Source organism: Carassius carassius, chromosome 11, assembly GCF_963082965.1.
Source record: "Carassius carassius chromosome 11, fCarCar2.1, whole genome shotgun sequence".
Taxonomy (NCBI): Eukaryota; Metazoa; Chordata; class Actinopteri; order Cypriniformes; family Cyprinidae; genus Carassius; species Carassius carassius.
In genome coordinates this window covers 17,169,277-17,182,678 of record NC_081765.1, presented here as the reverse complement: position 1 = coordinate 17,182,678, position 13,402 = coordinate 17,169,277, and the positions used below count along the sequence as shown (strand labels likewise).

General features: G+C 37.7%; 2 protein-coding genes and 1 non-coding gene across 3 annotated transcripts; all 3 read left to right on the top strand.

Annotated features, from left to right (window-relative positions):
* Positions 1 to 320: 320 nt before the first annotated feature.
* trnas-cga (transfer RNA serine (anticodon CGA)) lies at positions 321 to 402 on the top strand. The gene has a single exon. It is a non-coding gene; the product is annotated as a tRNA-Ser (tRNA).
* A 1,998-nt stretch (positions 403 to 2,400) lies between these two features.
* Positions 2,401 to 6,072, top strand: LOC132152933 (SOSS complex subunit B2-like). The gene is made up of 6 exons (XM_059561933.1): positions 2,401 to 3,392; positions 3,610 to 3,748; positions 3,936 to 4,007; positions 4,607 to 4,691; positions 4,990 to 5,050; positions 5,347 to 6,072. The coding sequence occupies exons 1-6, from the start codon at positions 3,299 to 3,301 to the stop codon at positions 5,547 to 5,549; spliced, it is 654 nt and encodes a 217-aa protein (XP_059417916.1). The 5' UTR covers positions 2,401 to 3,298; the 3' UTR covers positions 5,550 to 6,072.
* Positions 5,999 to 12,918, top strand: LOC132152932 (mitochondrial protein C2orf69 homolog). The gene is made up of 4 exons (XM_059561932.1): positions 5,999 to 6,124; positions 6,230 to 6,472; positions 8,051 to 8,089; positions 11,799 to 12,918. Exons 2-4 carry the CDS (start codon positions 6,353 to 6,355, stop codon positions 12,513 to 12,515), a joined length of 876 nt encoding a protein of 291 aa, XP_059417915.1. The 5' UTR covers positions 5,999 to 6,124; positions 6,230 to 6,352; the 3' UTR covers positions 12,516 to 12,918.
* Positions 12,919 to 13,402: the final 484 nt, after the last annotated feature.

Here is a 13,402-nt window from a genome sequence, read left to right as displayed (position 1 = left end):
TATAAAAACAAATCGTATTCTAATGCGTCGCTAAAAACAAGTAACGTTATAGGTCGGCTTTTCATTACATTAACGTAATAATTGCGTTTGCTCCAATATTATCGCCTCCGAAAAGTTAGTTTGAATTTGTATGTATGCGCTAATACTTATTATTTTTATTTTTAGATAGTAACTGTCTGAATAGTTTTAAATCGATAAGAATAAATGTCTACATAGAATTTTATTTTAAGTGAGCTATTATAGCTATAATTGACTATTTAAAACACTAAAATGCTTTTGTCGTGGATCTGTTTAGATTTTTTACGCCAGTTCAAAATGGCGTCACGGTGGCCGAGAGGTTAAGGCGTTGGACTCGAAATCCAATGGGGTTTCCCCGCACAGGTTCGAATCCTGTTCGTGACGAAATTCCTTTTCTGTTGTAGTAACCCTAAACAGCAAATGTATACATGTCAATTATAACTTTATTTGTGAAAAGCTTGTTGGATTTCCTTGACGGTAACGCCAACGCAGGTTTAACCCTTGTGCACTGTTCGATTTCTGTGTACACCCTTTATGGAGCAGGTCAAATTGACCCTAAGTGGATTCAATACAATTCCTCAAAAATTACACTATGAAAATCAACAAAGATTCAGGTACAAACTGTAAACTTTTATCAACATTTGTCAAATATTCCGCAAAAATATATCTGAAGGTATGATTTAATGAAAATGTTTTTTAACCGTTTTTTAAAACTGTTTTGTTTTGACAAAATTTAAAAATAAACAGTATGCTGACTTGTTTTGCATATACATTTTTTTACTTTTTTTTTCTAAGAACATTATAACTGAACAATTAAATGTTGATGTATAATGAAAATATTTACTTTTCTTAAGTTGGCTGTTTTGTAAACTCATTTCTTAAAGTCAAGAAGTTACTTCTGACATGATGAGCACACAGCAAGTGTGTGCTTTTGGCATATGAATTTCTTGCACTTCACACACATGGTGCTGGTTTTGCAGTCACGCTTGGATGGGCACACCTCACATCTCTTCCGTTTTTTCCTATCATCTGTGTTCACTCCTTCATTTTCTGTGGGTCTGACTCCAGATGCACGTTTCTGCCCTCCATGTTCAGAATCTCTCTGGGTAGCTCAGGTTTGTCATTTGTAATTTGCCATTAATTTTGAACACCATGATTTAGCTTTTTGAAGTGTGTTTGGTTAGGGTTAGAGCACTTTTAGATACACTTACACTTTAGAACTGGAGTTGATGCCTGACATACATGAAATAAATGTTTTTATTTTGTGTCTGTACAGTTTCTTTTGAATAGATGCCTATGAGGGTCAAATTGACCCACGAACATCACAAACGTAATATTAATGTTGCTTGTATATGTAAAAAAAATTCAGCATGTTGAAACTTTGCATGCATGTCCATGATGATAAATGAGAAAAAGTCACTAAATATCAAGAAAAGAAAAAAGGTTTAATATTATTTCAGGTAGTTTGAAAAAATAAATGATAGGTAATTTTTACCATCTGTGGCTGACAAAAGATTTTTCTGTATTGAAATAAGGGTGGAAATCCTCATTTTTTAAAAAGTAAAAAAAAATAAAATAACAAAATATAATCAAGAAATGTTATTATTTTGGGTCAGTACAGTTGCCTTAGAGCATTAAAATATGCGGGTCAAATTGACCCGCGGACATCACGAACGTAATAGTAATTTTGTTTGTATATGTCAAAAAACACCAACATGTTGAAACTTTGCATGCATGTTCATGATGATAAATGACAAAAAGTCACAAAATATCAAGAAAAAAAAACATAGGTTAACCAGTATTTCCAACAACTAGAAAATCTAAACAGGTCAAATTGACCCACAACATAACACAAGGGTTAACTGCACTTCACTGATATATACAGTTAACAGGACCCAACCCTTAAATACAGCAAAACCGTAACTATCAACAGTCTTTTGGATTATCTGGGACTGGATATTGATTCGGGTTGCACCATCACCTCTGTGATCCCTGAGGTGATGATGCAACCCAAATACCTTGGGAAATATTTTGAAACGTGTAATCAAATCATACTACACAACGTCGTCAAATGTACAAGGAAATGGAGTGTAATTATTTCCTATGATATATCCATTTGGACACATTCTTCACGGTGTCCAATCAGATTGGAGTACAATGTAACAAGAACATGGTAAAAACCAACAATTAAGTCTCTAAAGCTTTCGTTCCTTTGCGATCTTTATGATACTGGACAATACAGACTGGATCGTTTTTCATGTCTGTTCACTCAAATGTCTGTAAATTAAAAACGCATTTATGTATTTAACTCCAATTACACATCTCTGAACACCCCCACGAAACCGTGAGGTGGTACATCCGACAGAATTTAAAGAACCGAACAGTCTGCTGCAGATCAGACGCTTTGTTAGTGAGGGAGAGGGAAGATAGCACTGTGAAATAGAGATTTCACCTTTTTAGTGACCGTTTTTTGTTTTATTATTTTTCTAGTAAGCTTGCAGTGCTGCACATGTGGAAAACATTCTAATAATTATATCAATTTTAAAGGCCATCAGGAAGTTTCGAACTGTTCAAAACGCACAGTATAGTTAGGCAGCTATAGTTAGTTATCTTGGCTGAACTCCGTTTTTATATTGACTTAGTCGTCGCTTTAGCCTTTGAATGTCGATTAGACACCAGATTAATGATTTTCGTGTGGAGAGTGAAAAGAAGAGACGCGTTATTGTCGAGCTTGTGTGAACTCACTGACACGGTTTTAAACGCAACCCGCACGTTTATGTAAAGAACCCTCCATTTTAACAGCTATTTGTTAAGTTGACGTCGTGTATTTGATAGTGTAGGCTCACAAAAAGACCGTGACTCGGTATAAATCAATCTGGATGTTAGACATTTTTAATTACTGGCCGACTTAAAAGCGAAGTCTTGTAGTCGTAGTTATTCAGGTTTAGGACAGGATGAAGTCTTAAATATCTGTCTGGAAAATAAACGTGTGGTGAGTGTCTTCTAGGAATAGTTTTAAACGTGGAGGAAGAAATATTTCATTTCAAATATTTTCATTCCTTTAGCTCGATGGTGAAAACAAACGGCCTCAAATGTTACGCTAGATACACCTAAGCCTTTCCAAAAGGGTCTTGTAAACCAAGTTTATTTGCCAAGTAAAGTTTATTTGGCGGATATAACAACCCACTCAGGGCATAGATTTAGCTTTAGATCAAGAAATCCTCTCAAACAGCTGTGGTTTCGCTAGCCGGTGTGCTAGCCTCCACCTTAGCCCTCAGAAATGTCGAATATCTCCAACGAAGCTGTGATCTTGATTAAAGATGTAAAGCCCGGATTGAAAAACCTTAATATCGTCTTTATAGTTTTGGAAATCGGTAAGTGGATTCACTGCTGTAACCCCTCACGACCGTTTATTAACACGAGAGGAGCTAATTCTTCACAACTAACATTTATGATTATCATATATAACGTTGCGCTTAACGTCTCTATTGCGGTGTTCTTGTAGTTTTTCATGTGAACTCCCGTAGTGTAACGCAATTATGTGTTTTTAGTAGTTGTGAGATTTGACTTAACTTTGCTGTGCACGCGCAGGTCGGGTGACGAAGACAAAGGACGGGCACGAGGTGCGCTCGTGCAGAGTGGCGGATAAGAGCGGCAGCATTGCCATCTCTGTATGGGATGAACTGGGCAGCCTCATCCAGCCCGGGGATATCATCCGCCTCACGAGAGGGTACGAACCACCTCCTGTCTGTCTGTGTAGTTTATTCAGACCTTAGACGCTTCAAACCCCGTGTGGCTATTGGGTTGTCTATCAAACAAACCGGCAACTTGCTGGTTTTTTTCCAGAGAATAAATTAAGGCTTATGACCATTTCATTGGGTTTATTTCAACTTGAAAATATTTGTGTGTCTGGCTAGGTATGCTTCAATGTGGAAGGGGTGCCTTACACTGTACACTGGACGAGGAGGAGACTTGCAGAAAATAGGAGAGTGAGTATTAAAACTTGTCACACAATAGCACTTGCATACAATAATTTGTCTATTCATCATTTTGTGGTTTATCAGCATTGGCCAATAACCATGTCCACTTGGGTGATAAACTGAAATGGTGATTAGATTTTGGAACTGACACAAGGGTTAGAGTCAGTAGATATTGCATGACTTCTGTATGTATTCTTTTGAGTTCAGTAAGTGTCAAAAGTGGTTAAAAAATAAGGTTCCCATGACTATGGAGAAACGCTGAAGTCTCAGTTTTAATATTCTCTATTTCCAAGTCCAGGAAAATCATGAATGTCCATAGCTTTGGAGTCTAGTCTTGTTCTTGGAGTGTCACTTGCAGTTCAGTTTCAAGCCTATTTAAACATTGCATGAAACGGTGCATTTAAGCATGGAGTCCGCAGGAGAGTGGCCCTCTGGGGAGTATAATTGGACACCCCTGGTTTTTATGTTTTGGTCAAACATGTAAAGTTATTACTGACCAACTTGACAGATGTACACCTTCAATGCAATTTGCTTTGAATAAATGCTTCTACCAAAGTCATGCATGCAAGTCATTAAAAGCATCTTTTATTTTGCCTTGTCTTTCACAGGTTCTGTATGGTGTATTCTGAGGTTCCTAACTTCAGTGAACCAAATCCAGAGCTGCTAACACAAGCTAACAAGCAAAACAAGACGGTGGGTCCAGTCTTCCCGTTTATGCAAAATGGCACCTCAGTGTGATGCCTCAATGAGTATACTTCCTTTTCAGTTGTTTGCATGTTAAATTTGCTTCAGTAACTGTGAAAAACAGGTTTTGTTTTGCGTTCTACCTCATTTCAAAGTCTTTGTTTAGAACGGATAAATAGGAATGTAGAAGTAATTTATGCAGAAGCAAACATTTGGTTTGACACTTGCTGCACATTCAAATATGGACCCATTAAACTGCATATGACTAGTCAACATAATGCCGTCTTATCTCTTGTGCTCTCAATAGGGTAAAGAACAGCGGGGAAATTCTCCACCCAATCAAAATGCAGGTACTCCTGCACAGACAGGTGAGCAAATATGCCTAGTACTTCACACATTCTGTCCTACGGAGGTAACCAATGCTGATTTTGTAGTGGTAGCTTAATGGTTTGGAATCTGATCTGTTAATGAAGGTTGCAGGTTCAATCTCAGAAATTATAGTTACTGAGATCTCACTCCTGTTTGTGCCTACCATTGGCATACTGTAAGTTGCTCTTGATAAGTATCTGCGTACTGATGAAACTAAAGTAATAGCTGTAACACTCATCACGTTGTCTCTGTTGATCAAGTGTCACTTTTTTTGTTTTAACTATTTGTCCAACAGGAAATGGTAATGTGCCAGTATTTCCCAATAACAGTGCTGCACTTGTGCCTCGGGATCCCAATTTTGGGGCTCCAGGAAGACCAAACGGGCGTGTTCCAGGCCATGGGCCATCCTCAGTAACTGCAGGGGCACCCCCTGCTCCACCCAAACCCACAGTTACCATTAGCAATGGCAGGGACCCAAGAAGGGCTTCGAAGAGATGAGAACGCAAAACAACTTCTATGTTTCCCACTCCTCCCTAAAATCCTTCCCCAAACCAATACACAAAACAATGCTGCCAATCAAAAGATACGAGGTTCAGTGCTACGGTTTTGCCAAATGTGCTTTTTTGTGTTGTCATTTGCCAATATTTGCATAGTGTGATAATTTGTTTATCACAATTTAGAATTCAACTTGTTAAAGTTTGGCATACTCTGTGCTTGTTCAGTGGCCCACCGTTTATTTCCTTTCCCTATATGTGTTGAACTATATACCCTACTTGAACACTCGATGCACTTTCTTCTATTAATTTATAGTGAATGCATTGTCATGTGATTCAGGAATGATTGACTGCTGTTGCAAATTGGGGAGTTTGACAAAGTCCCCACACCTTTGGCCAAATTTTTTTTACCAGAAGTGACCTTTAAGGAAAGGTAAAAGGTTGATTGAACACTTAGGATTATTTAATTAGGAATAAACCAAGAACAAAATGTTGGGAAATTTATCCCGGCTGTTGTTGTAATTGTTCTTCTTGACCTTTTGAGTGACATTTACATTGAAGACTGCTGCCTTTTATAAAGTGAGATATGACTACGCTGAAATATTCCGCATATTCGAATATTATAACACCTTTTGTGTATGTTTTGTTATATGGGCATTTGATGTTATCTGCATATCAATTTAGGGATGCTATTGTGCAGCTAATACTAAACAAACTTGGGTTACTGCCACCCCTGGAAGAATTGTTGCTGGGACGGCGCAGTGACTGCTGCTTATCTAGGCTAGTCATGATGATCAACAGGACTGAATGATTAGGCTCCTCCCGCACCGATGTATGGAACTTCATTTTATTTCAGTTAGCCCAATAGTTCCAATACACAACATTTGCAGCATGAGTGAAGCTCAGTATGTTCATTCATTGTACCAGGTAACGTATGTTACTAGGTGTTTATATATTTTCAGTGCTAATGCAGGACCCTGTTGATTTCTTTGAACCTAGATTGTGCAATATATGATTGTATTATTAAGATATGGTCTAATGTAATTTAGTAATATTTTAATAGCATTGCTTTTCATTTAAATATTTTCCCCAATTCTTGTGTTTGTGGTTAGTTTGCAAACACTATTAAATTACGAGCCAGGGTTTTTCTTTTTGTCAAGAAAAACGGCTGTGTAAAATGCACTCCAACTTCAGAAAGTCAAAACAGTGGCTTCAGTAATAGCTGCTTAGAGTGTCTCATATTTAATCTGTGTCAAATGTGAATTGCATGAACTCAGAGGAAGTGTATATGATTAGTGGTTACTGTAGCCATGACTTTATTTTCTGTGCCGTCTTGTTTTTTTTAATCTTACAGCACAAGTGAAATGTTTAAAGGTGGAAAAAAAATCTTATGTTTAAAGCACCACATTACATTTAATTTGGCAGTCTTTATGTATGAGACTGTCTATGTTTGACAGCTTATTCCTCTTCCAGATGTAAGCATAAATATAAGGTCAGGAATTCCATGCTTTGGTTTTATAATCAACTCAGTTAAGCACAAACTTGTGTGAATGTTTAACAGAAGTCTTGTTCCTCTGAAAAATATCACTATAGTCAATCTCTGCGGCTTGTGAAATTAGTGTCCCTGTTGCTGTCTGTGCTTGCAAGCTTGGATATTCTTTCAGTGCATTTTTTGTAATAGTATGTGTAATCTAGTATGATAGCATATATTTAGTAATATAATAATATTTAGTATGTTCCTCCCTCGAGCACTACATCACCTAAATGTCCCAGATCTGACATCCGTAACTCTGAATGAGATCATCAAGGATTGGTCAAACTACACTGGCCTAATTACCCTTTGTATAATTATGTACACCTATGAGCAGAATATCATGTGTTGAACAAGTAAGGATAAAGACGCACTGTGAACCCATATTAGGGCATTAAAACCTTTATATTCATGAAATTACCTTTAGCACAGAAATGCTTCAAAAGAAGCTATTAAAACTATATACACCAAGCAAGTAATAATTACACATTACCAAATAACATTTAAAGCACTCAAAATAATACAGTTACTCCAAGCTGGAGTATTTTTGTTCTGTTTGATCAAAATATTATTCCAAGAATACAGACCTTTTTACACAACTCAAACTGACAAAAATATATCTGAGATCAATAAGGTGTTTCAAGATAAAAGAGTTAATGTTGAAATTCATATTGTCAACAAGTGAAGACTTTAAAAGAGACTAGAGAATGACAATTCTGTCATTTACTCACTCTCATGTCTTTCCACACATGTATTACTTTATTCTGTGGAATTCTAAAAGATATTTGGAGATTTCATAGTCTTTCTATCCATACAAGATATTCCATGAAGAGATACCGCCTGACATTGTAAAGCGCTTTGAGTGCTTAGAAAAGCGCTATATAAATATAGCGAATTATTAAAGTGAAAGTTTTAAACTCTTTGGTTACCACCATTCTGAAAATTATCTTTGTGTGTGTGTGTGTGTTCCACAGAAGGACAAAAAGACACACAGGTCATGGAGTGACAGGAGGGTGAGTAAATGATGACCGAGTTTATATTTTTGGCTGAAATACCCCTTTAAGCATTGTTCACTGTACATCAACTACTGTAAGTTGTTGATGGCTCAACCAATGTCTTCTAATTAACCACTGATTAGTTTGCAGTTTAGCACAGTGATGAAAGCTTTTAGCTTGTTCACATGTGCACACACTGCAGCTCTTTCCAGAACTCTCCAAAGCCATTTGAGAGTGCTCCCTCTGCCAGTCTCTTACTCACCCGGGATAAAGCCCACCAGGGCCGTACCCTCAATGCCCACACCATGGTGTCTAGCCAGTTCTGCTACTCGTGTTGTGATTAGTGAGCTGCATAGAGCATAGCAGAAGTTTTGCCCTCCAATGGTGAAGCTTGACCATTGCTTCTCACCATAAGATAAGGAAGAGGACCACCCTGAATACTCTCCACATTACAAGCAATCTCCACAGCTCCTTCATGTGGTAGAGCCATGACCTGAACTAAAGGGATATGGATTCATGGTTCAGAGCCAGATCCTGGGTATCGATGGTCACAAAACAGTTCATGACACTGAGGCTGCATGGCTCCAACACCTGCAGATCATATATTATTGGTTTTATTAGTTCAAATAGTGATTTAAATAATTGAAACACTCTCTTAAAAGGATAGTTAACAAAATGTTTTGACCATTTACCGCCCTCACATTGTGCCAAACCAACAAGACTTTGGTTAATCTTCGAAACATAAAGTAAGATATTTTTGAAATATGAATGAAACCTGAGAGGCTTTTGTCCCACTAGGTGGTCTGAGGGAAACAAGTAAAGATAACTAAAACTTTTTTAAAAAAGCAATCATATTTCATTTCAACACATGATAGGTAAAAATTGATAGCCTGGAATGCACTGTAAGTCGCTTTGGATAAAAGCGTCTGCTAAATGCATAATTTAATTTAATTTAATTACAAGACCTGGAAGAAACTGCTTGTTTTTTATGGATTCATCTTAAGATGCCTTTATGATTGGATCTTCCAAGTTTGGTTACTCAGACTTGCAATGGAGGGACACACACACACACACATATCCAAAAAAAAAAAAAAACTCAGTATTCATTAAAAATATCTTATTTTGTGCTTTGACAATATATTAAAGTCGAATGGGTTTGGAATGACACGGAGGGTGAGGAAATGATCACAAAATTTCCATTTTTGTGTGAACTACCCCTTTAAACCTTTTTCAGCAGTTTTGGTTACTAAAGTATTTTTCCCCTTCATTTTCACCAGAAATATTGCGTTTTTTTTTTTTTTTTTTTTCAATGAACAGTTGACAGAATGACATGAACCAAACCAACCAAATCTTATGAGGTAATAAACTACAATGAAGCTCTGCAAACAACAATCAAATATGAAAATTATTGTACAATATAAAACTTGATTGTAAATGAGGGGGTTAATATATTTTAAAATACATACTGTACACAAATATGAAAAGTAGTGCAAGCACTTGGAATTTGGAACTTGGAGATTCAGAAAATGCCTTTTAAAATGTTTTGTTTGCATGCATGGCCGCATACCCTGGGCCTCTTTTCCACACTCTTCAAGGCCCACCTCCTCCCCCAGTGGATAGAGAGGTCCCAGATCCACTGCACCCATGCATGGTTGGATGCCTTTTTGAAAATTCATGTCAGTCAGAAAGCATGCACGCTCACAAGCCGACAGTACAGCCTCCCCTGAAAATGACGACAGTAAAGAATGGCCTCTTTTGTACAATCACGTACAAAGCAATTGTTCTCACCAACTGGACGTTTATTAAAAACATCTAGAAGGACGAGCAGGGAACTCACTTGTTAGGCCAATGCGTGCAACAATAGTGATGACGGAGCCGTTGTACTCAACAACATCATTGAAGATGTTCAACACTGTGATGCCTTCACGCTTTTTTCCTAATGAGGCACAGATCCAGACAGTTTTGTCACAACTAAGTGCAATGACATGTAACAAAAAGATGCCTAATAACTTCAGAATAGTTTAACAACCATTTGAAGGCGTGAACAGAACAGCACGCACGCTCCCTGTTTCCGCTAGCAATGTCCGATTCATGAGATGCTTAGATTAAACAGTTCGGCCGCGTTAATCACTACAGTGTTCTATGCACGCTGTCAATCCAAACGAGTTACGTATCAGCTCTACCGCTGTTCACACACGCGTCTGGACTCCGCGCATGCGCATCGTTGTCACGTTTTGACGCTCCAGTAAAATGCCACTTCGCGGCGTTTAATATAAACAAATTATACGCCATACATAATCCATTATCCTGAACATTTCGGTTCATTGTACGATTAAATTTAACGGGTGAATGCCCACCGGATTATCCTGAACGCAGGATCATGCGACATTATTTTTTGCTCTGGTTTCGTAGTGATGGTTTTGATCTTAATGCGGCATGTCGTGCAGTCGTCACTACATAGTCTTTTTGCTTATGGGAAGTATCCGATCAGTTGTGGCTTGAGGAAAATGACCACCGCGGCGGGGCTGTGCGGGCCCGGGACATCTGCTGTTGCGCGCGGCTTGCTCCGTCTGGCTTCAGTCCCCGGTTACGATCAGAACCGCGTAAATGACCTGCTACAGAAACGCAGAGGCGATGCAACAATGAAACAGAGAACCTGCGGAAAGAAAATGATCACGTAGTCTTCTTTCCTGGAGACATTCAGGGTGGTGCATGTCATCAGTCCTGAATCTGTCCTGGTACCACTGACTGCACGCCCTGGTTTAAATTAAATTAAATAAAAAAAAGGAAAGAGCTCAGCATAAATCAGGAATTAGATAATGCATATTTTTATTTGATCCAAAATATGCCAATTACTACCAATACAGGCTAGTGTATTAAACTGTGGAGTCCCTGTAAGATACCTCTTGGATTATTCATTAAAGTCATTTGATACAGCTTCTGTTGCGACTGGATCTCTATATTTAGTTATTGCACATATATCAATGTCACATCACTTCAAGGTTTCGGAGGATTTCTGAATTCCTCTCGTCCTGGGGTTATGCTCATACGTTCACATATCACATGTGTATTATTTTCCATTTTTAAATTTCTATTCTGGTTAAGCCTTTATTTTGAGGAAAGTAAAATGTAAATAAACAAAAATGGTTGGTAAGATTTTTTATAATGTTTTTAAATGTGTTTTATTGCTCACCAAGACTGCATTTATAAAAATAAATTAACATTAATAATGTGAAATATAATTCAAATTTTAAAGAACTGTTTTCTAATTGAAAATATTTTGAAATGTAATTTATTACTGTGACGGCAAAGCTCAATTTTCATCTTACATCACGCCAGTAGTCTATGCCAGTTGTGTGCCATTATATTTTGTGAATACCCAGAGACTTGTTCAGTATTATTTGATGAAAATACATTTCTAAATTACTTTTCATTATTTAATGTCTCATTGCTGAATGAAGTTTTTTTTAATGACCCTAAACACTAGAACACATGTTTTATAGCTAATGAATATGTCTGAATAAAATGATTTTTATTTATTTATTTTAGATAAATGAAAAGACTTTTGTCTTCTACAAGAATGTCAGAAAAAAATTAAATATACTTGAATCATAAAATAAGAAATAAAAATATGGTGACTTACTGAGAAACTGTTGTACATAAATGCAAAAAAAAAGGTATGCATCCCCTTTTCATATGCAACTTCTCATTCTCATCCACCATGCAGAACTTTCAGCTGGAAATGGCCCTCCAGCCTGATGCTGCTCCATGGCAGTCCTGGAGTCTGGAGCGTGTTGCTCTCACCCTGAGCTATCGTTTCCCTGGCTGCCATATCCGGGTCATCCGCGCATCCCAAATGTACCTACACAAGTTCAGCTGTTATCAGAACTTTGTAGAGAGCAACTTATTTGGTGCACCAGAACACTCTCGAGACTACGGAGCTGTTCACCACCTGGGAGCACTCCTGGGTCACAGCATGCAGCGGGCTGGCCTCCCAAACCCTTTACCCCCTCTTAGTGGTACATCCAACCCTTACCCGCTGCCTGCAAGCTTCACCCTGACCATAGTGGGCTTCAGTAAAGGTTGTGTTGTTCTCAATCAAATAGTATATGAGCTGGCTGGAGCTCGAGCAGATCCAGAACTGAGGTTGTTTCTGGACAGTGTTTCAGATATGTACTGGTTGGATGGAGGACACCCTGGTGGCAATGAGACCTGGGTAACCAATAAGTGTGCCCTGGGTGAGCTGGCCTCCAGTGGGATGGCCGTCCATGCCCATGTCACTCCATATGAGGTACGCGACCCAATTAGGGCATGGGTTGGGCGAGAGCACCAGCACTTCATAAAGACTCTGGAGAATCTGGGTGCTTGTCTAAGCCAGAAACTGCACTTTGAGGATGAGCCGGCATCGATTGAGAATCACTTCCAGGTTATTCAGGAGTTCTGACTGTTCTAGATCCTTGCTTTCACAAGTCTTAACATAGAATATATTCTGTATTTGCAGAACAGGCAACTTTGTATTGCACTGATACATCAGTTAGTCAAAAGCTATGGGTTCCCAGGCTCTGGAAGAATAACTCTATGCGGCCTACAAAACGCTCATAAAATACATGTGAAATGAAAGCTTAATGACCAACCTTGTACAACATTTAGCTGCCTGACATTAAGCCTAATTGTATGCCTCTTGCAATATACATCCATATGCTCTGCCTGAAATAGTATATTTATTTTTAGAAATCTGTTTGGAATGCTTTGTAAAACATCAACTCCCTTATGTTCAGAGAGCTCTCATTTCACACAACATGGAAAAGAGAAATCTGAAAGTGCTTATTATTAATACAATTATCTTGTTTTTATGCTGTTAAATGAATAAGCATTGATTTTCATCTCGAGTATGTGTATCCCTTATTACGAATAGAACTATCGAATGAAAACAAAAATTCTTATACTTAGGAGTATAAATCATGCTAAATCAGTCTTAAATCAACTGTTATTTATTTTATTTTTTTCCATATATAGAGAGAGAATGTTCTATATTTGTGTTCAATATTTGGTATTTATTTTTTTTGATAATCCAAAAAAAAAAATCTAATGATCTTCCATTGTAATCAGATGTATAGAATATATTTTTGGTTAGATTAAAAAAATATTTTATTTACTGACTCGTAGTGAAATGTTTTATTGACGGCGCTGTGGTTAGCATCTAAAACGGTTCCGGTATTGACCCTCAGAAGACTCTAGGTGGCGCACTTTATTTGGATTGCTCTTGTTTCAAATACAAATATGTACGTGGATTTAGCAATATCTTCAATGTAATGCGATGAATGTACTTCT